Source organism: Polyergus mexicanus, unplaced genomic scaffold (genome assembly GCF_030449975.1).
Source record: "Polyergus mexicanus isolate NDT 795.1 unplaced genomic scaffold, iyPolMexi1.0 SCAF_14, whole genome shotgun sequence".
Classification (NCBI taxonomy): Eukaryota; Metazoa; Arthropoda; class Insecta; order Hymenoptera; family Formicidae; genus Polyergus; species Polyergus mexicanus.
The window spans coordinates 6,542,189-6,567,979 of record NW_027223334.1 but is presented as its reverse complement, the minus strand read 5'-3'; the positions used below and the strand labels follow the sequence as shown (position 1 = coordinate 6,567,979).

General features: G+C 34.8%; 2 protein-coding genes across 2 annotated transcripts in view; one reads left to right on the top strand and one right to left on the bottom strand.

The window, feature by feature from the left end:
- Positions 1 to 5,909, top strand: part of LOC138939444 (RNA-binding protein fusilli) — a 34,193-nt gene extending 28,284 nt beyond the window's left edge. The window contains exons 11-12 of the mRNA XM_070307235.1: positions 1,264 to 1,466; positions 1,806 to 5,909. Of these exons, the coding sequence (XP_070163336.1) occupies positions 1,264 to 1,466; positions 1,806 to 1,994 (392 nt within the window). The 3' untranslated portion in view covers positions 1,995 to 5,909. The remainder of the gene's footprint in view (positions 1 to 1,263; positions 1,467 to 1,805) is intronic.
- Positions 5,910 to 5,964: 55 nt separating this feature from the next.
- On the bottom strand, positions 5,965 to 25,082 carry Bark (protein bark beetle). Its single transcript, XM_070307233.1, has 28 exons — positions 24,553 to 25,082; positions 22,842 to 23,724; positions 19,685 to 19,851; positions 19,425 to 19,618; positions 19,111 to 19,282; positions 18,548 to 18,717; positions 18,202 to 18,440; positions 17,851 to 18,100; positions 17,369 to 17,754; positions 16,586 to 17,238; positions 16,044 to 16,503; positions 15,486 to 15,876; positions 14,858 to 15,291; positions 14,495 to 14,740; positions 13,438 to 14,378; positions 12,856 to 13,331; positions 12,456 to 12,652; positions 11,978 to 12,376; positions 11,605 to 11,882; positions 11,279 to 11,532; positions 10,989 to 11,200; positions 10,744 to 10,868; positions 10,455 to 10,685; positions 10,185 to 10,310; positions 9,834 to 10,092; positions 9,492 to 9,693; positions 9,129 to 9,376; positions 5,965 to 8,919 (listed from the first exon to the last, which is right to left on the bottom strand). The coding sequence occupies exons 2-28, from the start codon at positions 23,181 to 23,183 to the stop codon at positions 8,101 to 8,103; spliced, it is 8,871 nt and encodes a 2,956-aa protein (XP_070163334.1). The 5' UTR covers positions 23,184 to 23,724; positions 24,553 to 25,082; the 3' UTR covers positions 5,965 to 8,100.
- Between the last annotated feature and the right edge of the window lie 709 nt (positions 25,083 to 25,791).

Sequence of the window (25,791 nt, the reverse complement as noted above, 5' to 3'; positions counted from 1 at the left end):
CGCGTTTTTCTCCTACATTGTCTTTGTTATATTTTGTAGGCTAAAAGAGAAAAAATTATATAAGTACTTTTTATTATAAAATGTCGCATATAAAAAGGCTTTTTCGCTTGAGAGGGAAGGGAAATGAGAAAGAGAATGAGAGAGAAAGAAACGAGGGAGAAAGGGACAGAGAGAGAGAGAGAGAGAGAGAGAGAGAGAGAGAAATGAGAGATAAAAGGAAAGAGAGAGAGAGAAAATGAGAATCTGCGTGTATCTGATTATTTGGCAGTGGGGCGGAATCACAAGTCACAAGTTGGTGCTGCATTACACACACACACATATACCTATATACATACATAACATATATACATACATACATACATATAGATACACAGGCACATTATATATACACCTTTATACATCGTGTTACAATGGTGCAGTGTCGATTTCTGTTATGGTAGCGGGATCTACAAATACTAACTTCTGTGCTTCCAGGTAGGCCAAGTCCAAGTCATTATTCCTTTGGATATGACTGTGCCCTTGTACGCTCTGGGCAGAATAAGCATAGGGAGATTATATTTTAATGTGCTTAACTTTTAATGTGCATCTTATAATACATCTAATAGTAAAAATTATTAAAAAAATTTAAAATACTGTTCTTTTACGTACTTTATATTATAATCTAATTTAATTATAGCACTCCGTAAAATATTTGCTCAAACCGTACAAGACCAGTCTAATTAAAAGTGAAATCGTGCAGCGTACAAACTTAGAAAATCTTAGTGGTTTTTTTCCACAAAAAAAAAAAAAAAAAACCTATTACTAATTACTTTTATAGTATGGACACGCTGTTGTGTATAGTCGACTGTATACTGGCGCATTACTGGTACTAAATAATGAAAACGCTTTGTGTGCTTCTAGAAACCTCTGCGGATCTGCACGATGTCACTCGTCGTAATTGTGGAGTGGTTACATAGTGGGCATTTTCTTCTTTACGTTTGTACATACATAATGGACGATCATGGGTACTAAGAGAGAATATCTTTTTTTTTTTTTCGAACAATACGCCAAAATTGAGACGCGATATTTTAATTCATGATTCATTACAAGACGATTATAAGCCCGCGAATCGCGATTAGAGAGAAGTATCCGCGAGAAAGTCGCAGTAAATCAATCAGAAACGAGCCTTTTTGTTTTTACTCGCGCGTCGGATTTAACCGAGCTGGCTAATTGGATCATCTCAATCGAACACATTGAATTTTACATGTTTTCTTTCTTCTGTAGGAGGCACGATGTTGCCACCGCCGCCCGTAGCAATATTTCCGCCTGCGACCGCGATGCTGCCTCGTGGTCCGCCGCAATTCGCGACACCGTATCCACCGCCTATTTTCTATTGGCCTTATCCTTCACCGCCAGTTAGTCCGACTAATTATTATACTCCCGCGAATGTCGGCGGTATCGCACCGATTCATCAACAAGCAGCTCTGGTAATTAAAATCTTATATTTTTTTTATTCTATCGAAATAAATAAACAAAAAATTTAATATATATTTTTATCATATATAAAAAGGTATAATTTAAAAACATCTTATTGTTATTATATGTATATATAATAACAATAAAGTTATTATATGTATGTATATAAATTAAAATAGAATAATTATTTTAACTTTGCAAGTTGAGTTTATTCTTGATTGTATATTTCAAGATTGCATGCAATTTGTTCAATTTTTCGCGTTATATATTTGTAATTAATTCTTTAATCATTTTTACATTGATCACTTTCATCAATAGGTAGTTGTTTCAAATAAATCGTATGTTTTCAGTTGGCACCAGCTGAATGTCTACAATTAGCATCCGCAGCGACGACGATGCCAACAGCTACGTCCACACCGACAGGTCTCGACACCTGTATTGAGGCGTATCTACCGCGGGTGGAGCTGGAGAAACGGATGGCTGCATTGCCTCCACCGCAGACCGAATGCAATCCCTTTATTGAGGTTTTCATGGTTTGATTTTCTCGTCCTAATTTTCTTGCCGATCGATTCTCGTCTTGATTTCTTGTCTAGGTGTACGCATTCCCGAGTCGGTAGTGTGGTAAAAAATCGAGCTGTTTAAGCATTTTACTTGACTCGTGGAAAGAGATCATTATTACATAAAATTATTTACACGAATCCTTTCAGAATGGTTTCCGTTCTCGCATCGTCGACGAAGCTTAGCCGACGATTTTTAGCGAGAAATGTCGTACATGGCCGACCTAGATAATATATATGTCATATACGATGTATATGTACGGCAAAAGTGCAAAAAATGCAATTTCGCTCTTCGCGTTTCTCCCGAAGGAAGCTTTCCTTGTAAATCTTCGACGCACTGTTCGTTAGAACGGCGCATTTCTTTCTAGTCTAGAGATGGATAGGAGCCGTTGTAGCGCGTTGCAACAGCGGCGTCGTTCTTTTCTCGCTGTTTGTTCCGATTTCTCCGGGGATGAGACGAATCGTGTATTGCATTTTCTTCCATTCAATTATATTCAAAAAAAAAATTTTTTTATTACGTTGCTTTTATCTTTCTCGTTGTGACGATGGGGATCATACTTCGATTCTTCGTCGTACTTTTTCACCGATTTAAGGAGCTTGCGGGATTAAACGTTTGAGTCATTGATTCAGGTGCGTCCCGCGTTATAAAAATATATACATAAATTATATAATTAAATAGATTATAAATAATGATTATATTTGACGATCACGAAACGTATAAACGATTGCATCTACAACATTTAAAGACGTAACAAAGTGCAGCGCACTTGCAAAAAACGTAACATTCATACAAATGCATTTGATTTGTATGAATAAAAAACGATGTTTTTATAGAATCGAATTTAAAATTTTATACCTTATACGGACTGCATACAGTTAATTTTCATTTCAAATGTTACATGTGTGCTATTTGTTTTAGGATATCATAAAGAATTTTAAGAGATGATTGTTTGCATGTACGCATGTACGTGCCTGCGTGTATGTACGTGCGTGTACATATTTTATCTATTATTTATTTTATCATTTTCGCGTGCGAATTTGAATTGTTTTTGCGTGTTGTATATGTTTTTTCTCCTTAAACATCCGGTTTAACTAAGTATCTTTTAATATGCATATGCATATTATTAAACAACGACAGCGCACGTTTTTTTAATGTTAAAACAGCAAATATTACAAAAGTCTTCCGTTAGTTTGTCATTTTTCCCGAGCAAATTACGCGATCCCATTTATTAATCCGCGTTCATTATCGAGATTTAGAGAGATATTATATACCATATTAATATATATTATTCAACAATCACAGCACATTAGCGTACAGTGACTTCTACAATATACATGTATGTATGTATGTAATGTATGTATATATGTATGTATGTATGTATGTATGCATGTATGTACGCATGTATGTATGTATGTATGTATGTATGTATGTATGTATGTATGTATGTATGTATGTATGTATGTATGTATGTATGTATGTATGTATGTATGTATGTATGTATGTATGTATGTATGTACGTATGTATGTGTAGAAGTATGTAGTGTAAGAAATATATCGTTCAAAACTTGTAATGTTAAGTTAAAAATATGGCTACGAGAGATTAGCCACTATATAGCTCAACTACACGATTAGTTTAAATTTACGTATATGAATTTAGCCAAGTTGATTCGTTGAAGCGCGATATCTAGTTACTTCCTTTCTTAACTGTTGCGCGAAGTGATAACTGTTTATTGATATCGCGATATCAATATTCAATGATTCAAGTGCATATCTAATACCGAAGTTATTATCGGACCCAAATCATCATATTCATTAAATTGTACAAATAAAAGCAAAGTAAACGTTCTTAGGAATAAATTAACGGTAAAAAATTTACTTTGAAATAAGAAAATTAATTAGAGATCAAGATTCTTCTAATGAAGATCGATAAATAATAATACATGCTTAAAAAAACTAAATGCAATAGGAAATTCAGTGTTAAACTATTATAAAAATAAATAGAATAAAAAAATATATAATGCATACGTTTGGTTCAATCAATCTGAACGATCTTTCCGGTTTCTCAATTGAAGTATAATAATATAAAATAAATAAAATTGATCGATCACACACAAAGCATAATTATAGATAGTTGGTTGTATTTGTAATTGACTGAATTTCCTACAATTATATTTGCACCGTCAATCGCATTTAGTTCTTTTAAGCTTATATTATTATTTATTGAAATAAAAGTGAAAAATATATATTATGTATATTTCATCATAAAGTGCATACTTTGTATGTTGAAATATTAAAAATTCAAAGATATCAACGTTATCAGAATAGATAAAATTATAATGTGCAATTTATTTTTATCTTTTATATCTCTCGAATTTTTTTTGTAACTTTTTTTTATAGAAGTTTTAGCTTCAAGCGTAAATAAATATCTCAATATTTTTATTTATATTTGTTCGATGCGTTTATCTTGGCATTTTTATTTGTACGATGATCCATTTCATTTCTTTTAAATGCAATGAAAGTGAACAATCACTAAATATCATGTGAACGAATAGATTTAGTTTAGTGCGTGAATTTTTCTACTCCTTTCTTTAGTCTTTTATGACAACTTTATGCCGTATGCGTTTCAATATTCTGATCGTTTCTGATCTTGATGAGCACGACTTAAGCACAATGTTCACGGCTCCGCATTCAGATATAAATATACATTCGGAGCTCGAGTTCGTCGTGTTGTCGTTACCGTACGTGTGATCATGCACGATTGGTGTGCAATAGTTTTATAATATATCTTGTGGTAACTTGTGCAATAGAGATCAAGCAGGTGCTGCTATTGCCTCAAATGTTGAGAAATGCTAAATGCTGGTGAAACAATGTTGAATCGACTTAAATTTATGCCCGGTTTAATCAATGCTGAGTTTGTCAAATAAATACATTTACTATTTTTTCTTTGATAAGAACATAACATAAATATAACATAGGTACATTATTAAATTTCGTGTTATATATATATATATATATATATATATATATATATATAATATATATACATATATACAGTAGGAAAAGAAGGTAAGGAAATAAAGAGAAAGAAAGGGAAAGAGAGAAGAGAGATAAAAAATGGAAAAAATCGGTGATAAAGAATAGCATAAGAATATAGATTGTAGATAGTTGTTTTTTCATAAACAATTCACTTAATGTTGATGGAACCAGAAGAGAAAGAAAGGGAAAGAAAGAAGAGAGATAAAAAATGGAAAAAATCGGTGATAAAGAATAGCATAAGAATATAGATTGTAGATAGTTGTTTTTTCATAAACAATTCACTTAATGTTGATGGAACCAGGTATATACAACATGTTTAGTTGGACTCGCACTATATGCTGACGGTAATAAAATTCGATTCAAATTGTTTTTATTGATTGCAATGATATAATATCTACGTGTCCTTATAAGCAGGCAATAATGATATGTGTATCTAAATGCATTCTCAAACAACGGAGGTACTGGGCGATCTTAATATGTGTGTGAACTTTCTCTTATATATAATGTAGAGAAAATTATATGTGTGTGTATGTGTTTACACAATACACACACATATATACACATACTTAAGCATAAAACATATATTTTGCAATATTGTACGATTATATATTTACCAACTTGTTACGTTACAAAATGCAAGATCGAATGGAGCCGTTTTCGCTGATACGTAAATCGGATTGAAGCCATGTCGAGTATGGCATCATAGAATTTCTTCGTCGATTGTTTGATGTAGAAGGAATCTCCCACACCAATGTTTGTTTCAGCGGTTCGAAAAAATGGCTGCGACGAATAATAACCTGATATTTAATTATGTTATTAATGATATTAATATTAATATATTCGATATATATTGTTTTGAAGTTTGCTTACTATCCTTTTTAAGATCCTATCCGAAAGATATATTCTTTTATCATTCCATATATTAAATATTTTTGTATGTGAAATCGCATGTAGGATTGTCTTACAGAAAATGAATAGTAATGGAAGTGTTTAATATTTATAATTCTTGTCTGATTGCGTTGATTCGCTTGGTTTATTTATTCCTGCAGTACATATATAAGGCAGCCTTTTGTGACGTTGTCCCATTCGCGTGGGTATCTAAAAGAGAACACACGAGAAATCCGTTATCTGTTAAGAGCTCGTTCAAATTATTGTATAATTAAAGTTATATTTTGTATATATGAAATATATATTAAGACGTTGCAAATTTTCTCGCGTTTCACTGATAGATATGTACAATATCATGCATATACATATACATATATCTTTTCTTTTTCTTCAAAAATTCCACGAATTCTCTCGCCAAATAATCTTTATGTAGAAAAAATTTAACTAGAACCTTATTTATTATTGTACATCCTTGTAAAAAGGCTATTATCGCTTGCGATTGTTCTAAATCTACGTGTATGGACGGATATTGTATTAAAGGGATAAAAATAATTTTAGAATCAATTTGGTGAGATCACCTTACTTAAGGAGAATATAAGTCTATCAAATAACATATAAAGCGCGTATCTCCGCGATACGTAGAAAAGATATGCTTTCACATGACAAGTATAACTTTTTATACTCCAAAAAACATAATTCTATCTATTATAAAATTATATCTATTTATCTATCTATTATATATAAAATTCATATGTTCGAATTGCGCATTCGAGTGTTTGATAATTACAGCATACTTATTTATAATCCACAGTGAGACTTTCGTAAAATATATTTCTAAAGTATTATTATAAACTTTATACTTTCAATAATCTTGAGAAAAACAATATACAATATTGGACATATTTGGCAGTGTAATATTATTTGCAATATAATCTTTTTAATTCGCTGCTTTTGGTAACTGCCAATTTTTGATATTACTGGAATACAAGATATTAAAATAATAAGACAACTTGTTCGCTTTTCTCTATATAACTCTTACATTAATGTGTATGTATAGAAAGAGAGAAGGGAAACTGCCTATTAGTTTAAGAAAGAGCAACGAGATTATATAATACTAATTACGAATATGAGGTCTGTTTTTATTCTCACAGCTTCGTCGTAATAAAATTAATAGTCGTAAAAAATAAATTATTTCTAGCTCTTATATCTTGCATTCTTCTCTTATGTTACATATAAAATTAATATTTAATCTCTATATTCTGTCTTTTTTCCCCTTGATGATAAATATTTACCGTCATATACGGCGTCTATCTGACATATTTTCTTGATCAATTTTATATTTATATTAAATTTTCAATATATAGACTGATCATTAAACGTTCATTATAAAGTCTTAATGATCGATTGTCCTCACAGGATATCAATAAACTTTATCTGGCATAAAAATGTCCACATTATTTGATTAACGATTATATCGTTATTAACAGTCTATTAAAAATTAGCTATTAAATACCGTTTGTGGTTATAATTGAATAAAGCAACATATTGTTATAACAAAAAGATCGGTCCTCTTTGGAACATGTAAACATGTATGACACAACGAATACGCGTATCACTTCCAATAGTCATTAATAAAAGATCAATTGAATTGAATATTGAGAATTACAATATTATACTTTACAATATTATAAAACAAGCGGTTATCTTTTTTTATCTTTTTTCATGTATACACAACATTTTAGTATAAAAATATGAAAAAATTTCTTAACATTAATAAAGTTTAAGTTTTTGACATTGTACATATTTTTTCGCCGAGTTCAAATTTTAACGAGACGTAAGCCCGTATTTTGAGCTCATATTTATCGCTGTCTGGATTATTACATCTAATAATAAGCCAGTGTTGTGTATGCATTGCTTTGTTAATCCATTCTGGTTCATTTCACGCAGCAACAATCAGGATTTATTGTATGTTATGCATAGATTCCAATGATCTTAATTCATTGCTTATTAGCACAAACATGTTATAACTATATGAATAGTTTAAAATATTTGATTGTGCGATAACTGGCAGTGTCTGTTGTTACAAATAAAACATTTAGCACACACTTTAATTATGCACCCAAATTGCGAACAATGATGATCTATATATATTAGCTAAAGCAACTACATCGCTGTTTCCAGCGGTTGACTTTTGCTTCGCGCGGTCGTCGACAGTTGCGTGAGTTCCGTGGGCTCGTTGATTAAAAATGCATCCAAATTGGTCTCGAGCAGAGCCTCGCTTTTGGAGCGCAGTGGTTTTTCTTCGCCCATGTCGAAGTTAGTTTCCAGCAACGCCTCGCTCCTGGGCCTACTCTCGGTCTCGTAATGATATGGATGTGGCGGTATCGGCGGTTGAAAATCTGATACGTACTCTGGAACTGGCTCGGATGCTTGACTTGGCGTTAATGTAGCCATGTCATAAGCGCGTTTCGAGTCGTATTCTACGGGATCGTACGCAGTCGATGCCTCGATATTGCGTTTCAGTTCACTCATCGAATCAGTAAATGCGAGACTGGAGTGTAACGGCAGTGTAGATGTGTTGTTGAGATACGATGAGCTTTCGTTGTTAGGATCCACTATTGTGGGACTTTCGTCGGTTAAGGTCGACTGTACGTTCGGTTGCAATGGCCAGTTAGAAGTAGCAGCGGCTGCAGCATTCCCAGCCGTGAAAGTAGAGTGATTGCGGAAGCCCTCGTTGCGATACGCTAAATCGAAGACCGGATTATCAACAGTTTGTGCCGCGCTATATTTGTGCACCGTATTCTTGAAATCACTTGTACTTGGCGAGTATCGCGGATTATGAGCCTCGTACACATCGTAACTCTGATTGTCCTCTATTGAAGAATTTAGTTGGGACTTGTCCATTGAATCCAGACTCCCACCGTTCAGCATGCGCTTGTAATCCAGCGATTTCGAGTTCAATGTATCCGTTGAATGTTTGCTCTAAAAAAAACATGTAGTACATATTCAAAAAATTATATTAATTTTTTAAACTTGTTAAAAACATAAATTTTAAATTAGTATTGCACTGAACCTACTAAATTCTAAAATTTAATTATGTTTAACTTTCACAAAAATTCGATTTAATTTTAATATTCAAACGTTTTATATATTCAAAAGTTATATATATTACATAATGATTCATATTTTACCGCGATAGGTTTCCGCCGATAAGCAAGCTCCGTGAAGGCAGATGTGGAGCCGATCGATCGTAGGGAGTGCAGAGATTGTCTGATAGAATTACGTCGCTCTAATCTTTCGAGTTTACGCTTCTTCGATTTAGACACCCATAGCGCGATGGCCGCGGTCAACAATGCAAGCGCGATGCCAACAGCTCCTAAGACTCCAACTGCAACGATATCCTTTCTCCACGATAAAGGATCAATGTTGACTCTAGGATCTATCAAAATACGGAAAATAATTTTTTTATAATCGTTTTCTTTTTTTAAATTAATATATAATTTATTTTAATACTAATATATATATTATATCCACCATTATGATATTCTACATACCGATTTCGCAAATGAACGGGTTAGGTTGCGCACAATTGTCTATTTCAATGGTCTGATATGTGAACACTGTGCATTGGTCCACACGTTCTAATTGCTGCACCCAAACACGTTCCAAATAATCAAACCGTTCTTGTTGTTTGTGCGCGAATTTCCAGAGTTCCAGATAATCCCCCATAATGAAGGGCATCGATGCGTTTGCCGACTTTTGAGAATAAAATAATTAAAAATATATACATGATTAAATATAATATCCAAAAAATTCAAACAAAAAGGCGATATTTTGCATAAACCAAATATGTATATGTGTTACGTATATACACGAATGGAATTTCATTCACTTACTCTGCAAAAATCTCGCGCACTATAAAAGTCCATAAGCGCGCCGATTAATATATAACACGTGTCACCGACAAGGTCCCAACCAGGCGGACATTTACCGCTTAATACAGATTTATTGTTCATCTGAAAGGGTTGATAATCGACCTGCAGTAGCTCGGGTGAGTCTCCACGATCTCTAATACGTCCCGCCACCGCCAAAGTTTCGTTGTAACCCCACCAATTGTAACGCGCGTCTATGTGAGATCTCCACATTTCTAATTGCCTAAATAAACAATTAGGTTTATAAAGAATCTTTATTTTAATTTTGCTGTATAGTGTAATATTATATTTTTAATCAGTTTTGTTTTAATTTACTGAGATCTATTTGTCGTAAGCATCTCGTAATCGTTGTCAGGATTAAAGAAAACATTATCGACGTATTGCTGTCCGGGAGTACCGGCAACGATAGTGCTGCGGCCTTCACGATCCACTGCATAGTTTCTAAAATATTATAATAATTTATTATCTCGACAGTCTGTGATAATCTTCTACAAATAGCATGTTAAACAATCTTGCATGGCTAAATAACTCTTTTCAAAGATAAAAAAAATACGAAGCAAAAAATAAAAAAAAAACATTACTCACTTGTAAAAGCCATTGTGAGATGTGCTTTGATAAATAGGTAAACGAACTCTTTCGAATCCCGAAATCTCCAATAAATGCATACCGATGTTTCCGTGTAAATAATTAAGTGTCATATTGCTGACTACTTGCTTTAAAACGATGTTATTGTCATAGGGAGCATGATTTTTGGTAAAGTAATTCCTGAATATAATCACTTCTTGGTAAGGACTACTCTGACGACCTTCGATATATCTGAAAGTTTCATAATATTATCTCTGGTCTTCGCACAAAAAATTATCATTATACTTACAATGCTGGTTTGTTGAAGTTCTCTGTGAAAAGATTATTATGAATCCATCCTTTGAGAGATGTGGCCGAACCTCTCGAATCGGCACGAATAGAAAGACCGCCTTGATTCCGCTGCACTAGATTATTCTGTAAAATATAAATTTAAAAAATTTAAATTAGAAATTTTGTCGTATTTTGAGAAAATTAAAGAAAAGAAAAAAAATAAGTATGCATGTAATCTTTTCTCGAACTTTATTTCAAACTTACTCTGAAATAAAGTGATTGCGTGTTTTGAACATCGAGCCATAAGGCGGATTTACACGTCGAAAAGTTACCATATAACTTTTCGCAATTATTCGTAAATTGATTACGCTCGAATGTCATTATAGCGTTTACCTCGCCGGCACTTGCATATTTTATGGCGCCCTCGCGACAATTCGATATCATAGAATAAGAAACGTTGTGCTGCACGTCGCGATCTGTCAATTACAATAATAAATCAACAAATAGTAAAAAGGTAGAAGGTCTGAGATATATGACTGAGATTATATACTTACTAAAACCAATGGCGGATATTGGAAGAGTCACGATTTCCGCAATAAATCCGTGCACACTACTGGCGCCATTAGCGAAGAATCTTACACTAAGACTGGGAGTTTGTGTTCTAAAGAATTTTTTTTCGTCAGGAGCATTAACTTCCAAGTGACCAATTTTCTTGGAAGTAATATTGTAAATGTCTCCGTCGTATAAAGTTATACCATCGGCATGGCCCGGCTTTCCAGTGGAGTTGAAAAGATTGAATTGTAAAAGTCTGCAAAACAGAGAAATATTTACTTATTTTTCTATTATTACTGGAAAGCAGTTTCCAAAAAAATTTACGCACCTAAATCCAAGTGGTTTGACTCTGTAAGCACTGCGGAAGATTTTCACACAACTCACAGGGTAATTATCGTATTTGTAATAGATGATCACGCGCTCTTCGATCGTGATTTCTTTAGCGGTGTCGCATATGTCAACCATACTGAATAAATTATAAGGGATATTAAGATCCTTAATGGGCGTAAACGAGCTCTCGTCTGCTTCGCGGCCTTCTCCCGTCAAAGATAGTATATTTACGCCATTTCCGAGGACATTAGTAATCGTATTAAATAATAATTCCATCTAAAATATATATATAAATGTATACAAATGCAAAACACATAATTGTGTATTACAAACAAATGATAGTTATTTTACAAATATTTGCACACACATACCGTATGTGTAGGAGATACGATATTGATACCGTGATAAGCGCTGCGATCTATATTAACGTGCACTATTGCTGGAGACTTCATGATGGATTGTACAGCGTATGATTTCTCGAAATGTAAAATTCCAGCACCAGTTATATTGATGTACTTGAGAACCGATTCGACACGTCTGACAGTCTCGTGAGTCACGATGTTGTGAATGCGGTGCTCGTACAGATGATGTTCGAATTCACTATTGGTGATGCGTATTCCGCCCCAATAATCATACGCGTCATTCAAGTTTCGCTTGCCACAGTGCAGGAAGATAAACTGACCGTTCCACGAACATTCGTGACGATGACCAAATAACTGACCATTCAATCTGATCTGACAGTCTTCTAGACTCTGCTCTTTCCCAGAACACTGCAACAAAGAATGTTAAAAGTTTACAAACAAATTTTTTTCGAAAGCGGGAAACCCAAAATGAAAAAACAAATCGTACTTGTAGCGGTTCAGGCCAGGACCAGACACGAGTCAACGATCCAGGATGAAGTTCATATCTACGATCGTATGATACATAAACGTTGAGAGTATCGTAACCAAGTTGTCGACATGCCACTTGGGCGTTTCGCTCGGTAAATCGCTCATCGCATATAGGGATCCACTGAAGAGTCGTTCTATTAAAGTACTCCAAGAATCCTATAACAAGAAAAAAAGGATATTTGTAATGCAACAAAATAAAAAATAATACGATAAAATACTGCGAAAAATACTTGTCAAAATTAGGATATTTAGAAAAGACAAGATAAATACAGATAAGATGAAAGATCACCACACAGAGTGTATCAAACATAATGATGAGTATTTTTTGAGAGTCGAAATATTAAAATTTTTCGGCTCACCTTCATTGTATAGTGTGGAGCAGCGTCCATCTTTACATAAACGGATCGTTTCGTCAGATATTGAAACAAGATTAGTGGAACTCTTCGTCGGCGCTGGCTTAACGAACGTGGAATTTACGCTTGCGTTTATTCGTTTCATCGGTTTCATAACGATTTCATGGCCGGATACGCCGACGGCTTTCAGCGTTCCGAGGACGAGGATTCCAACATTAGGAGCAAACTCCATTACGACGTCGGGATAGATATGCAATGTAGCTTCTGGCATAACTGTGATATCAGAACGTATTACGTAAGGCTCGGGTCTCGCATGCAATGAGAGGCTCTCTACTATACGACCACCCAAATTGTCCAAATCAATCTCTTGACTTATATGCCACGACGCAGAAATAAATGAGTCGAATGAGTCGCGCATCAAGTATGGCCGATAATTAGCCACGGCATGATCGTTCCAATCATCGAAATCGAAAATTCTCTGTCTGCGAAAAGAAACATATATGAGTTCCATTATTGAGTGAACCTTGAATCAAAATAAAACTCGTATATGCATAGAAGTCAACGGTGGATCTAACTACATGAAATTACCTGATATTAGTGTCGTTATCAGTGCCCCACCAATTCTCCATGACATTTACTTCATTGTTAATTTTCGCCGTTCTAATACCCGCTAGTAATTCGTAATCCAGCGAATTATCACCGAAGAGATTTCTGTTAACCAGTACTTTCTGTATACCGTGAAAACCGACGACGTAACTGGGATCATCAAATATTTGGCGCGGTCTCATGCCGACGAGGTCGTACGTGTTTCGTTTAATCTCATTGTAATAGAACCGCGCGTCGACATCACCAAGAATCTCGGATTGACTGTCCGCACGGAATTCGATCATGTAAGCGCCACTGTTACCATCAATACGATTATTGTTGATTCTGATTTTCTTTTCCATTCCGCGCACAGATAACAGGCCAGTCTTGCAGCGATTGCTATCAAAATGATTGTAGGATATGTTCAGATACGCGAAATGACCGTCTATAACAAAGCCAAACTGTTCGTTATTGCGCCAGGTATTATTACCGAAGTACAAGGAGTGTGTAAAATTCTCGTTATATTGCCAAACATCTGGCAACAACACTTCAAATCCACCACCACGATTTCTTTCAATGGTGCTGTCCTGCATTATCCAATGGAAGAGATTATTGGAGTGCCTTGCATCACGGCTGAACTGATGTATCGCTTTACCATTGTCCGTGATCAAACTGTTATTTATGTGGATCGAAATTTCAGACAAATTAGACTGAAAGATATTCCAATAAGGTGAATACACGTATATGGCCTCTTCTTGATTGTGTGATATCTCGCATCCGATCAATTGAATAGTCTCGTTTGCTTTTCGGAGAAAGTGATCTCCTATTTCGTTCAAGTATCTATTATAGTAAAACGCGAGTAAGCCCTTTTGATTATTCTTAATTTTCGTTTTTGCAATGATCAATGAAGGAATAGGACCGCTGACTATTTTATTGCGTATATTCTATAATATAAATATAAAAAATATTGTTATTATTATAATTATTATTATAACTATGTAAAGATTAATGCTTGTATTAATATTTTCGTAAAAGTAATTCGTATTTTTAAAGCATATACCTGCGCTGGAGATAAGAGCGACGTGATGGCCATGACAGCTCCACCAAGAGCATTCTCACCGCTCAGATACTCTAAAATTACTATATAGGAACTAGATGAGACGGGGAAAACACTTAGATCCCGTTTTACATGCCAACTTATCTGATTATTGTTAAGATGCTGCGAATCGTACAGTATGATTTGTTCGGTGCTTCGATTCTCTATTGGATTTAGCAATTGGATACCAATGATATAGCCGGGAGTACACTATAAATAGAAGAAAAAATTATAATTAACTGTCATATATATATATATATATATATATATATATATATATATATATGTGAAACATGTAGTCTTTTGCGCAAGAAAAATGAAACTTACTTTAATATTTATGGTACGACGGACAGATTCCTGAACGGTTATTTTAGTCGTTATAATGTATTTAGTTTCCCCATTAGCGAGTTCAATATTTTCATCCATTTCCGGTAAAATTACGGGATTATACGGCGAGTCGATTGTGGTATCCGGAACGCGTAGAAACCATCCTGCAAATTCTCTCTGCTGAACTGCCGAGAGAGCGGGATTGTGCCTTATTCCCGCGACTTTATTGCTCTCGATTTGCGAGTTGATTATTCGCATGCCCAATTGCTTGAAACTGATACCGCTCCCGAGATTTCGAGAAAATTCGCTGTTTTTTACAATATTTATGGCATCCGCTGAATATATGTCGGAATACAGAACTCCCAATCCATCTTGCAAATTGTTAACAAGCTTGACGCCATCCAACGAATGCCGAGCAAAATCAATTTGTAAAGCTGTTAAAAAAAATAAATTATACATACACACATACACGCGCGCGCGCGCGCGCGTACCTAAGTACATATGTCTAAATATAAATATTGATATAATATATATGTGCGTATAAATGCGCGTGCGACATACATATCAAATCTGATATTTAATTTTTTAATTATTAACAAGAGTAATGAACTTTATACATATAAATTACCTGGCTTGAATGAATTTGTTTTATAATCGAGCAAGCCTGCCTTTTCGATTGTCACATATTGCAAATCACATCTTTGAGCTAACGGTCCCAATCTCAGGCCTGCCCATGCTACCTCCAAACACCTAACACCGACATCATTCGAATGAGTACATGAGTTTTCGAAATCTTGCTCTTTCTCCGCCCGACATTTTGTTATATCGTTATCATTCTCAGTGCATTGAACATTGCTGAGAAATATATCCTCGTTGATTCCCGCATTCGGTATTTGCGATCGCTCTATGAACCAATTCTCATAGTCTAAAATAAAGCCTAATTGATGGCAAACAAGCGCTGCATCCAGAATCGTCCATCCATAATTGCAAACAGTTCCCCATTTATTTCCGATTTTTACCTTTAAAAAAACAAAAAAATTACATATGGAGATCGCATTTTTTTCAATTTTTGAATATTTATAAAAATTTGATATATTAGATTTAATTATAGATGTAATAAATTATAAGTTTTTATCAATAATTATTAATGCAAATATTTATGTTAAAAATATGATTCAAATATTACTTGTAGTCTTCCTTCGAGATTCGTCTTGCCACCGAGAAGCCTTACTGGTACAGGCTCCATTTCATCAATTTGACTTGTATCTTCTTCCATGACGAGGGTTTCGTTGTTTGGTAATATAATGAGCTCTTCCTTCAAAGTAAATAAGATGTCGCTTGGCCTTTTGCCGTGCGCATCAAATTTGCCGGCTACCATTATTCCGATGGACGGTGGAAAGCGTAGCGTAACGCCCGGTTGCAATATCAATTTGCCACCTGGTCTTACATTGATATCACGCTCAACAATATATTCTCCGGCTCTTAATTGCTCATGGCCGTCAACTTCACCACCGACTAGATTCGTGCCAGGTATGACAAATTGTGATACAAATGTTGGATTTGGGATTATAGTATTTGCACTGGGATTACTGCTGTGCAGCAAGTAAGGCAAATACTCAATCTTAGCGAGATTGTATCTGTCTTTCCTAGATAAATCAAAATTATAATTATATCTTGCACTATGTTATAGTTTGTGCAGATTATAATAAGATTTAGGAAATAACATACCTGTGGAATAATCGATCAAATATTTTCGTTTCCTCTCCAGATCCCAACCAGTTGTAAGTACAATTGATAATTTTGCTCTGATCTTCCAAGTGGGAACCGATTTCGTAACGTGACTCGGGGTTGTGCAAAATGTTACGAAAAACTTCGACATTGCTTGAAGATACAACAATAACAGCGGCTACTCTCGAGCGCGGTATCAATTTGACATTCGATATATTACCATTGTCAAACAATTCCCTGACATGATTATCACGTAAGAAGTTCCTTGTAAATAGTATGTTTTGCACATCGCTATAAGGCGATAAACCGATGCTAACTATAAAGGTGCCCTGATTATTATAAAGCTCATTATGTCGAATCACGATCTTCGCGGGCAAAACATTGAATTCCTCATAAAGCGGATTTTTTATCATAATCCCGCCGCTTGCTTGATCTCTGAAGTGATTATATTCTATTGTAGCGTCGAGATTGAGCGCTGGACTTAGTTTAATGCCCAATTTTGCATTTCTTATAAATGAATTGTATCCGATCTGCAACCTCATTAAACCATTGTCTTTCCTCCAACTGGATTCCACCTGTAGCGCTGTCTCGAGGCTGGTATTAAACCAATTGCCTGTTACATTTACATACGAGTTGCCGGTTGAATTGCCGATCTGTTGCCAAAAAAGGGCCAATGTTGACTTACCGCAAGTATCAAGACATATACATACTCATAATCATAAAGTCAAACAAAATACATATAATTGTACAAAATATTCATAAACATTCTATATTTGCACTTACCAAAACACCAATATCCTTATTACGAAATATCTGCGAGTATTCGATCACGGTCGACTGATTGAAATATACATATTCGGTAGCAGAGCTGTCATTCAACCACACCGCGAAACCGAAACCGCGATTAGATGATATACTGCTATGTGATACATTACGGTTGCCACCCGTAACAGTGATATTAACGCCGTCCCCTTGATTGAATGAAATACGACTGTCAGTGATGTTGACATCCATTGCACCACCTAATATATGCACACCAGCTACATGTTCATTATTTGATATCGAAGTCTCATGAATGTTTAAGGCGGACCTAAGTTTCTCCACGACAATGCCGCGACCATTATTACCGGCTATCGTACTGCCAGTCACGTTGAGATCATATGTTTTCTCTGCGAAAAAAAGGGTAACATTAAATATCTTTTATCAATGTAATTTGAAGAAGGATTTATGTTATCTAAGATAGTGCACAAACTCCCTAGACTTACTGTAACTCGATGACAATCGCACAAACACGATGGTATTAGTTCGAGATTCAGCTATAAAATTTATGAAGAGATTCTGACGCGTTGAAGTCACACTTTGCGGTAACGTTCCATTTCTGACTTTAACTCTAGCCAAGAGTTTTTCCACCCCACTTATACCATCGTACACTTCCACAATGGCGCTGTCATTCCTATCGGTTTCCATTTGCAAAAAATGCATTGTCAAAAGATGGCCTGACATTGTGAAGATGTGCTGTGTAATATTAAAATAATGTTTAATAATATTATCGCTATTGAGATTTCACACGAAATACAATGTTATTTTTACTGATAGCGATTAAGTATAATGCTCACTTGTGGACATCGTTTTACATTGGGCGCATATTTATTTTGTTCCATGGATATAGTAACAGGAAAGGTTTGACTAGCCGTCATAGGGAAGGTGCACAGATCAAATATGTCGGTACGATCTAACTTGTCGTCCGGTCGTTCGTCCGTGTGCACGTATTTTATTCCATCCGCTCCATTATAAAGTATCGTACAGTCATTGATATTCGTCATGCCGGACGAACTATTTACATAAATCCCGTAACCTGTAACAATAAGTGTACAATACATGATATAACATTCAATATGGCATTTCCAGAGAATACAAGATATAATATAATATATATAATAAATGACAAGAATTACGTTTTACCTCTATTATATTGCACGGTACAGTTGTTCATTACAACGGGCGCATCTGGCAAGGTAACATTGATACCCGTGAAGGCTGAATGAAGAATAGAAGTCGATTCCATTATCGGTGGTACTCCTTCCACATGAATCGCCGACGTTACATTATACTCCCTTCCAGTTCCAGCATATCTATTTACCAGATTAAATTTTTATATTTTATAATATGTCTTATTTTATATATAGGGTATCTGATAATAATCATCCCACCGGTAATGTGGGCAGGTAGAGCGGATTAAACCGAGTAGGAAAGTCCTTTACCGTTTTGCGATCTTCGCAATAATTAATGAGAAATTAATTTAAAAAGATCGGCCAATTCGTGCGAATATTACCGCACGGTGGGGCGATTATTATCAGACACCCTATTTATTAAATTGTAATAACCCCTATGTCTGCGGAAAAACTAATAAAAGACGCGCATTGCAGATGCATGTAGAGAAGTCATTACTCTGACAAGAGGTACGAATGAGAGAGATGAAGAGATATGTTTTATAAATGTCCGTCGATTTGTTTGAAAATACTTACTCGATTACTGTGTTTTGCAGAATTGATTTCGACTGACGCACATAAAGTGTATTCTCTTGGATAAGTACTTTGTCATGCAACGCGTCCTCGAATCGTATCCCTCGCCAATGCTTAATCGCCTTCGTATCATCGTGACGAGATAGACAAGAGATACCCAGATCGGGGTGATAATCTAAAATTTAATATCAATTTTTTTCATTAATGGGTTCATGGCACAGTAAATTCTATCTTTTATTTAACAATTAAAATAATACGCATCATATAATCTTTACCACAAAATTAATATATATTCGGCAAAAAAATTTACAACTTACCGCAAACACCGGCGCCCAATTGTCTTTCCGACCAACGTTCGCAATTCGTCAGCGAAGGCTCGGTACCACGACATCCTGGTTCTTCGTAAAGAAGACGTGGCTTAGAGGGCCATTGTCTGTCGATCCACGACCACCACTGTCCGCCCTGATAGCCGAGCTGCCGGCAAGCTGTCTCCAAATCTGCACGAGTCCAACTGCGATAAAATTTAAATACATAAAGTATCTACATTGTTGTCACATTACGTTTATTGATTACATACTTCCGCGAATTTGTACAAACGGAACGCCAGCTGCCTCGATGAAAAAGCTGCAGTCTACCCGCTAACGGATTCGGTCCGTCCACAAGGCGTATCAAAGGTGGTGGAAGGGCTGGAACTTGCGTTTCCACTTCCGCCGCGGTCAGAAGAATCGGCGCGTGTGTTTCACCCTTTCAATATATAAATGCCACATTTATAATCATTACAAAAAAATTAATGAAATCTCCTATTCTTTTATATCATTATTATAATTTACAGTTCGCGTTAAAACAACTTTCAGAGGTAGACTGTAACAGCAATTATAAGAAGAAAATTCCATTTTTTCTATTCTACATTTGGTGTATTTTAATTGCATCATTATGTTACATGTATATAGTACATTAGAAAAAAGGACTAAAAAGAAATTCAATAATATTTCGAGATCAGGCATTTTTAAAATTCTCATGGCACGTTTTAAAGTAAATATATTAAAATAATAATAAAAGAGATTTAGCGCGTGCGCTAAACCTAGACTTGCTAAAGGCTTGATTATATATAGTTATTTTCATCAAGAATCGATAGCATCGTTGATACTGTTAACTGATAACGGATTGAAATCATCGTTGTGTTATCAGCGAAGTTGTATGTAGAGATGAATAGAGCGTAGAGCATATAAAAGAATGTGTTTCACACACACACACATATATATTGTATATAATTATATTATAGATATATTTTTGTTTATATTTTCACACAGCGATTTAAACATTAAATTCAATTTAATGTTTGTTTTTTAATTTCCTTTTTGAATTTTTTATTATATATATATAAATTGTATAATGATATTATTTATCTTATTAATAATTGATTACTATTAATTAATCTGTATATAAAATAATATTAAATAATAAATTTTAATAATATTAAATAATAAATTTTGTTTTATTATATGACAAGCTATATAAATATTAGAAGAATTCTTCTTTCTGTTCCCTTTTCTAAAAAGTAATGATATATTATATACTAATCTCGCGTGTTTTTAAATAGGCGTAATTTTATTTCGATAAATGGATTTTTTTTTTCGTATATGCGTGATAATTTTATATTTTTTGTTTCCTCGGTTTCAATTCATTCTTCCGGTATAATCGTCGTAACTGTCAAATATCTCTGGTTGAATGTATGTTACAGATTATATCGTCGACTTATCACTAACAAACGAGTCATCCATATAGTTTCTATTAATAAGCTTTTACGAGGTACGATTTTGTGAAAATAAAAAGCAATTTTCATCGAAATACCGATAATAATGTCGAATCTCATTAAATGTCATCGAACACTAAAATAATGTTTGACAATTTATGATACACGATTTACGATCGTAAACCTTTTTTTCAAGATATTTCCCGCGAGAGATTCCGTTCAAAATATTCTATATTTAAACTACCCGTTATTGAAAAATATGTTATAGTTATTTTATAAAATTAAGTCGAATTTATGGAAGAAAATAAAACTATATACTATACACATAGATGTGTATGTGTGTATATGTATATAATACAAATTAAAAAGAAAAATATTGTATGTGTGTGTGTGTGTGTCTATAATATTTTTCTTCTTAGTTTGTAATTATATCTTATCAAAGAATAATAATAATAATCGTCAAAAAAATATTAAGTAGCACGTTAATACCTATCATTGCAGCCAATATTTTTTTGTTCTTTTTTATTTGATAATAATCAAACTAGAAAAAGTTAAAAAAAACATCGTGTTTTAATTCAATTCAATAAATGTAACCGCGAAAGAATGCAAAGCTACAGATGTACGACAGGAAGGGGATCCCTTTATACGAAGAGCGGAGAACGCCAGTTAACCGGATATGTTACAAACACGCGAGCATCGTTGCGTTTATTGTTGCATTATTGGTATATGTAATAAAATAGTATTCATATTTGTCTACGTATTAATGCTTGCTGCAGGTATTATTTTGTTGCTATTTTAATTGTAAGTTGCACTATGTAACAATTTTAAAAGAGGAGAAGGGCACACGCGCGATTAATTATTCTACACGATTAATTATTCTCAAAAAATTCACACAGCACTATATAATAAGTTTATTAAAATATTTAAAACTAAAAAAAAAAAAAAGAAAATCATAGTAAAATATTTTAAATATGCAATATTTGTGAAATCAAGTAATGGAAAAAGAATGTTGAAACGGATAAATTATCAGTAAAAATGATCTACAAAATAAATAAATATTTTAATTACCAACATTAAGAGGAACAGAAATATATGTCCTCAGTTTTAGAAAATAATAACCCACATTAATGTACTTACAGAGATAAGAATGGATATGCAGCGATTATTCATGGATGAGTAATCATTTGCTGATTTACCGCTTAATCTATTTAGAATACTATATCACTCTGATGCGAGATGCGAGTGTAGCGCGCTATATCTCTAATAAAGAGGATTAAGTATCCTGGAAGAGGCAGGAACAAGCGATTGTTCTAATCTCTGTAAATTGATATTTCTCTTATTCGCACGTTTCTGCCGGTGTCGGGAGACGGCTAGTTATAGAAAGCACTAATCGAATGATTAAGAACAGCGTGCAGACCGCACAGCTGTCTCGGCCGATTCAGCGATAAACACTGTCTCTAAATGCTTCCAGGTCGGCGGTTCTTGCCCCCGCACGATTAACTTATGACCCCACATAATCCTCTTAAAAGCTCAACAGAGTGCCAAGACCTTCGGCATCGCTCTTGGCACGAATAAAACGGCGTAACTGAAATTCTTCGTATGTAAAAGCTGTATAAACGTGGGGGATTTATGTCAAGAAAAAAAAAAAAAAAAAAAAAAGAAAACCGAGCGATGAGTTAAATTAAGAAGAGAGATTTTACATCTGGGAAAAGAATTTAATGACAGCCTCCCCTCTCCACAGTCGAAATTTCGCTGAAATTGCAATTCACAGTTTTCTGAGAACAATTTATCTTTAAGTCATCTTTTTCCTATATACATGTAATAACACGTGCACAGTTACGCTGCGATGAATCATGTTCATTCAACGTTAAAATATACTATCGATAGTCATATATTTCTCGTCTCGAGAAACATTCGTCTAACTTTCTCTAGAAAAAGTGTTCTCTACTCTATTTTTAGAGACTCTATTGTTGATCGTTACCTTGGCAATTATGATACCGCGAATGGTGATGCCGACCATGGGACCGAAACGAATTTGCACACCAGGTTCTATGATGAGTTTGCCATCTCTCTCGATGAATAGATCCTCGCGCAACAAATAAGGGCTCTTCGATATTGACAGTATCCTTTCACCACGAACAACGCGGCCACCGTGCAGCTCGTATAAACCACCGTTGTTGCTTATTGCGCTAGTGTTCCCCAACGCAGTTGGTTCCGTATAATAGATCGATGTTTGTTCATATCTGTCGTCTAACCGGGCTCCGGTGGTTAAAACAGCCAGAATCGGCAGCAAAATGCATAACCAGTGCATTTTTCGGCGCATATTTTTGTCATCAAATGGTTCGAATCATCGGTGTGTATATATATATATGTCATTAAATGGGATTTACGAGAGAGACGAAATCAACCATTCACTCCATTGTCCTTTATAGATAACCGGTACTCTTGAAGTTTGACATTTTGATGAAATTGGCGTCTTTATAATATTTCTAAATAAAAGTCCATCGCACGATTTCTTCATATGTTACACATAGAATGAACACATATTCCAATTAAGCGTTATATGAACACGTATACACGATAGAACAATCTATGGCGTGCACTCATGTCGATAAAACTTTACTTCACGAGAATCATCCATTTATCGCTGGCTGATCCTTGATGTGTCATTCGCCCCAATCCGTGTACGTTATACATCTCTATTCCTTATGTCGTGTAACATGTTATACTTTCATTGATTGTGAGTACAAACTTAGACATGAGAGCTTCGGATACAATTATTTATAGTATATGAAGGAACTCTTGATGCTCACTCGACGGATGAATAAAATAACTATTGTATACACAATATCCGGCAGGTTCTCCTAAAAAAATAATTAATGCACTTTATATGTAAAAATGCTGACTTCTCAAAACAATTGGATCAGTGTAGCAATAAATTAAAAAAAAAAAAGGAACTTATAAAAATATATAATAAAATATTGATCAAAGCATCTAACAAGCTATTTTATCATAGTGTGCTATGTTTTACTATAATGATAAACAGAGAAATTTTGATCAAAACTTTATATATACATAAAAATAATAATGCTGAATTAATTTTTCAATCTTAATCTTTAATAGATTTAAGATCAATATCTTCTTATAGTAACAATAAAATTTAATCCAATTTTTAATAACTTTTTCATTTAAGAGATTTTATTATTTATTTCTATTTTTGAACCTCCAAACATGTTTATAACACAGAAATTTTTCCTCTCTTTAAATCCTTTTATAATTTAGATGTTAATAGATTTCTTATCTTTTTATACTCAGGAAAAGCTTGAGAAGAAAATAAATAAGAAAAAAGAAAAAACCGTTACAAAGATGAATGATTTGTTTTCTCAGAATCACTTTACATAAATTTATTATTATTCTGCACATCTCGTGTTACTCTATCGTTGTTATTCTTCACATCTCGCGCGAAGACACTCGCAGACATAATGAATCCTCTTTGAATTTTAAATACGAAAGAAACATTCTTCCTGGTAACGCTGGCTGCTCTTTTAAATTTTCTCGCGAGTCTTGATCATTCGTCGCTGCTCATTATATATCTATTAATTAATTAATCATGTCCTTCATACATATGTGTGAATGAATCTCGACATGACGCAGCGAAACAAGGAAATCAATTCATTTTCCGCAATACTTACCGACGCTATCCTCGGTCTCACTCTCGGAGACGCGGATTCGAATTCGAGCGGCAGCTTCCTGCTTCTTCACGCATCAGGAACAACGAACTGCACGCGTAACGCCGCCGTTATTCGCGCTCCGCTTGACGAAATCTCGTTTTTCACATAAATCGAGAAAAGGCCGTCTTTCATAGTAGCCGTTACTAGCGCGTCTCCTCACTTTTATGCGACTTTTATCCGTGAAAATGGAATTCGAAATCGAGTCGCTCGATTATAAGCGCCGATCCAGCGTCCCTTTATTCTCCGTAGATCACCGCCAACGACGCCGATCGATCGATCGATCGCGTCAGGTATGCGGATCCGCTAAATCTTCTTGGCCGCGGCGACGCGATACCATCGTCGATCATCGGCGAAAAAATTCGGTACTCGCCTGCATCTGGATGGCTTTATCGAAATCGTGGGCGCGGTTTTCTCACTTTACGCGTACGCACACGGATTCCTTGTCGCGATCGTTCCTTGCGCAATTTGTCACCGTCTCGTATAAAGGTACTACGGCCACTACCACCGCGATCACCATGCATGCACTCACTGGTAGCTGGTAGCGCGCTGACGCTACACCTACTACGATCGGAGCTGTAGAGTGAGTCACGTGATGCACCGAGCATGTAGTACGTCACGCAGCTTGTGAAACAGGTGAGTCTCTCCCCAACACTATACTGGGTGTTCCGGAACCATTCTCGTGTATCTTTTTTTTTTTTTTTTTGTAATTTCTTCGATCAATCTTGGAGTTCGATCAATGTTTGAAACATCTGGGATTTTTCACGTTTAACAATTGAATTATCGAAAACTTTGATTTCTCAGAATAGAAAATAAACGAGAAGGTCGTATTTTATTCGAAACATTTATTCTGACAGATTTTACGTTAGCGAAATATTTTAATTTGAGAAGCTTAGAATTAGTAAATATTAAAAATTAGAAATAAGGCGCGATAAACGATGATCTTTTAATGACGATGTTTTATAAAACATCACGCGCAGCTAATAAAATATTAATAAATCTATAATACTTCTCCCCGTATTTTTTATTCATAATTATGGATTTAGCATAGACATGAACCAACCGGTCGTTTTACCGTGGCACCGAGAAGTGAAACTGGCCATGTAATTCCGCCGGTTCTAAAATGGATCTAGTTGGCACTACTGTACCAGTTTAGCATCTTGCGAACAAACGGTGGCCCCTAGGTCTTTCTCTAGTTGTATT

What these genes read in the sequence shown, in the direction of transcription:
- Bark (XM_070307233.1), bottom strand. Translation starts at nt 23,183, where the DNA reads ATGCGCCGAAAAATGCACTGGTTATGCATTTTGCTGCCGATTCTGGCT. An exon ending in TCGTATCTCCTACACATACG is followed by an intron (nt 11,883 to 11,977) that starts GTATGTGTGTGC and finishes TATATATTTTAG; the next exon opens with ATGGAATTATTATTTAATAC. An exon ending in AACTTCAACAAACCAGCATT is followed by an intron (nt 10,686 to 10,743) that starts GTAAGTATAATG and finishes TGAAACTTTCAG; the next exon opens with ATATATCGAAGGTCGTCAGA.